This window comes from Adiantum capillus-veneris, chromosome 13 (genome assembly GCF_014529385.1).
Source record: "Adiantum capillus-veneris isolate H3 chromosome 13, ASM1452938v2, whole genome shotgun sequence".
Taxonomy (NCBI): Eukaryota; Viridiplantae; Streptophyta; class Polypodiopsida; order Polypodiales; family Pteridaceae; genus Adiantum; species Adiantum capillus-veneris.
Genome location: NC_140943.1, coordinates 71444467 through 71448133, shown reverse-complemented (window position 1 = coordinate 71448133; position 3667 = coordinate 71444467). Strand labels below are relative to the sequence as shown.

The 3667-nt window shown below is 48.1% G+C and overlaps 1 protein-coding gene across 1 annotated transcript; it reads left to right on the top strand.

Annotated features, from left to right (window-relative positions):
* The first annotated feature begins 1180 nt into the window (after positions 1 to 1180).
* Positions 1181 to 2461, top strand: LOC147444232 (uncharacterized). The gene has a single exon (XM_086527809.1). The coding sequence runs from the start codon at positions 1219 to 1221 to the stop codon at positions 1543 to 1545; it is 327 nt and encodes a 108-aa protein (XP_086383935.1). The 5' UTR covers positions 1181 to 1218; the 3' UTR covers positions 1546 to 2461.
* The last annotated feature ends 1206 nt before the right edge of the window (positions 2462 to 3667 follow it).

Here is a 3667-nt window from a genome sequence, read left to right as displayed (position 1 = left end):
AGCTCGCATAACATGAAAGTTTACTATAACCTTTCACGTTAAAGACTTCAACTTCCAAATTCTTAATCAGTCCTAGACACTTCACTTTGGCATGGTTTTCTAGTTGAATCCAAAACCCAGAGCTTTCGCATGTAATGAGACCCAGTCTCTCAACACATTACTGTGTGATCACATAAACTTGAGCACCTCCATCAATGTAGGCCTCTCCCATGCCCACACCTTTGTGCCAAGCGTTCACCATAGGACAAATGGCTCTTTCTCTGGATTCACTTATGAATTCCACTTCCTTTTAACTTTCATAAACTGTCCAAAAGTACAGTCTACTTTCCTCCCAATCAGGTCTTCCTTTAAACTATAAGTTGTTTGACCTTCTCCCAAAGGTAAATCTGCTACTTCAAATCGTTGGTGCACCCAAGTCATGTCGACCCAGGAAATAGCTAGGAGCAGATGCATAGAAGCAGATAGAGTGATAACAGGGTGCTTGGACACATGATAGTGTAATGTTGAGCTGGTGTCCTCATGATATGTATGTCTATGATGGTTTTTTTGAGCTCTACTAGCCGAAAACTTAGTGGCGTGTGTGCCAATTTGGTGGACAAGTTCTCCGGGATCGAAGATTGTGATGGTCATGGTAGTCATCACTTTTTCGTCAGGTATCTCGATGCCCCGATATTGTCTATGCGGAGCTACATGTGTTTTTTGCGGCCATGTTGACCTTGGCACAAGAGCACGGGTCACCGTTCTAAGGGATGCGAAGCTATACACAGATGATCGAACACGGGTTGCTATCATGGTGGGATGCTTGCCATATGGAGGCTTGCTATCATGGTGGGATGCTTGCCATATGGAGGCTTGAAGGTGTGCACCAAAACAGATGACTTTCACCTCGATCGTGACCAAGCAGTTTGCCTCACGGGAACCTTGTATGAGTAGAAGTTAAAAAAAAAAAATAACAAAAAGGATTTTTTAAAGCATACAAAAATATGAGGTCGTCTGCAGTAGATGAGCAGAGCGAGAAGGAAATGTCGCCAGGTGTGGGGTTGGCCATGAGGGTTTGATTGCCATGCAGTAGGGGAAGCCAACGGATGGCGCATGCAAGGAAAGTGAGCCAGTCGTCACCACTTGGGACCGGGGGGTTGAAGCCGCCAAAAGGGCTGCTAAGGATAGTGTGGCCAGGGGAGGGAAGGTGGTGCTACTCAAGGGGGGCCAACCTTCAGAATGAGGGGGACTCGAGGATGGGGGCGGGCTGTTGCAGACGAGACCCGCCATGTCAAGATAGGCCAAGGAGGAGACGGGGGCTGGAAGGGTGCAGAGCCGCCAGAGGGCTGGCCTAGGGGAGAGGGAAGGAAAGTCGTCAGTAGGAGGGACTGCAGACCAAACCAGGTGGTGGTAGCTACAAGGGGGGCCTGTCCAGTGATGAAAGAGAGGGCATGTCAAGCAGGCCATAGAAGAGCTGCATGGGGAGAACTAGTGAAGCCAGGCTGTGACCAAGTGGAGGAAACGGGGATTGCTGGTAGAGGCCGAGAGCAGCAAACACGGTTGTGAGCTGGTGAGCATGCAAGAATGGTAGGGAGGAGAGATCACAAAGTTTCCATGACTGGAGTGGATGGTGGGGAATGAGGACCTCTGCAAGGATGCGAGCAGGATTGGGAGGCCATGAGCATGAGTTGGAGGGAGAGGGCCCGCCTATAGCTACACAGAGCAAGGCCAGGTGGCATCTACAGTAGCCTTCAAGTGCATGAGCAAGGAAAGGCGGCAGTGAGAGCTAGCCATGGGCTGGGGTTACGACCTACAGAAGGATTGAGGGTGCCGCAAACAAGGAAGAGGAGATACATTAGGGACACTATATGTAGAGGTTCCAAGGGAGGAGCTTCATCAGAACTGTGACCCACAGAAGTTTCAGGTGATGAGCTGAGGGTATTCTAGCATGCGAAAGACAGACAAAGGGGGATGAGCGTTAGAGGGAAGGGGTCATGAGCAGTAAGAAAAAGCTGCAGAGGAGAAAGGAAGCACTGCTAAGTGGAGATTTTCTCGGGTTACAGGGTCTAGTTTGCATGAAGAGGTGCCAAGAGTGCATGTCCGTAAACAAAAGCTGGGGTTCGCCAATGTAAGGAGTACCGAGGACTACATACAGAAGGAGTGCTATTAGGGCTGCCAACGAGGGTGGCCTCGGGCATCTTTTGACAAGGACCTGTGAAGTAGAGAGTTAGGCCGCCAGTGCGGGCTTCCTTTAGCCGAGGAAGGGTGCCGAATTGCACCGAATTGAGATCGCCTCCATCATTGTACATACGCCTTTGTGATATCCTGTTGTCTAGGGTCTTGTTCACTTATTCGAGTTCTCTCGTCTCTTTCGTCTTGTCTTGTACGGGTAAATCCGTGGTAGCAGGTGGCTCCGGATAGTATGTGTGTGTGAGTAGAGAGGGAGGGAGAGAGATTGTGCGGGAAAATTGTATATGCGGTCGAAGCATATATGGCCTCCCGATGTGAGCGTGTTCATAGTGGGTGATGGTATGATGTTGGATTAGTGGTGCTGAGGTGTTTCTGTGTGAGTATGTGCAGCTAGTGGCGTTCAAAGGCAAATGTGTGCAGTTGCAGTTTGCAACTTGTGTATTGGTGTGTGTGATCCTGTGTGGTTAGGGGTGCGGGTTAATCCCTAGGCTATAGAGAGGCATTCAGATTGTGTGCTGGGTTTGTTCCCCCTCCCCCCTTTCCATCGTGTACGAGGTCTTCTCTTCCTCTTGGCTTTCACATCTTCACCCTCTTTCTCTTTCCCTTTCTTTTTGCTGGAACCTGTAGCGGCATAGCCTTCCCTCTCTCTTTTGCCTACGAGAGCAGCATATCTGCTTCTTTCTTTTCCACTCGCACAATACCCACATGACCAACAGAGGTTGATCGGCCTGATTTTCCTTTTTAGTACCTTGATCTCCCCGTATATCCAATGCATAATCATTGGCTCTATTAGGAATCTACTGGGGGAGTGGAAACATATCACCTCCCATCCTTGCTAGCTTTGAACAATAAGGGCTCATATGACCAAGTTCACCACAATTATAACAGGTAGGGATGAACCTCCTTTGTGGCTCAAAGACGCCTTTTCCACGAACCGCATTAGCATCGGGCTGACCTTCACACGCCTAGGCCATTCCTCTACCATGTCCACGACCATGACCACCTCCTCCAAGAACGTTGAGTCGCAATTATTGCATCATGATCATCATGTCTAGCATATTTCCCTGTAACTTTTCAACATTAGCAACCATTTGAGCATGTTGGGCTCCAACCTCTACTTGATTTCCCTCATCTTGGCCACCATTACTTTACACAGGGACCGTTTTGCCATACTCATTGAGTCTTTGAGCATTCCATTCTTTCTCCCTAACGATAGTGACTGCTTCCTTGAAGGTAGCAGGCCTTCTCAACTCAACTTTGAACTTCAGACTTTCTTTTAAGTTTGCCACAAAATGGTCCTTTTTTAACATGGATGGAGGGATTTCTTTTCCCAAAGTTCGGGCCCATTTATCCCATAAATAGGTGACTCCTGCATGACAAAATCATCAACAATTTGATTAACCTTTTGAGTGTACCCTAAAATTTCATGCCAAACTTCATCAAGTACTTCAATGGATTTGTAATGTGCCAGAAAATCTTGTTTCACACAATTGTAGTC

Bases quoted from the DNA above. Each gene is read 5' to 3' on its own strand.
- LOC147444232 (XM_086527809.1), top strand. From the start codon at position 1,219: ATGAGGGGGACTCGAGGATGGGGGCGGGCTGTTGCAGACGAGACCCGC.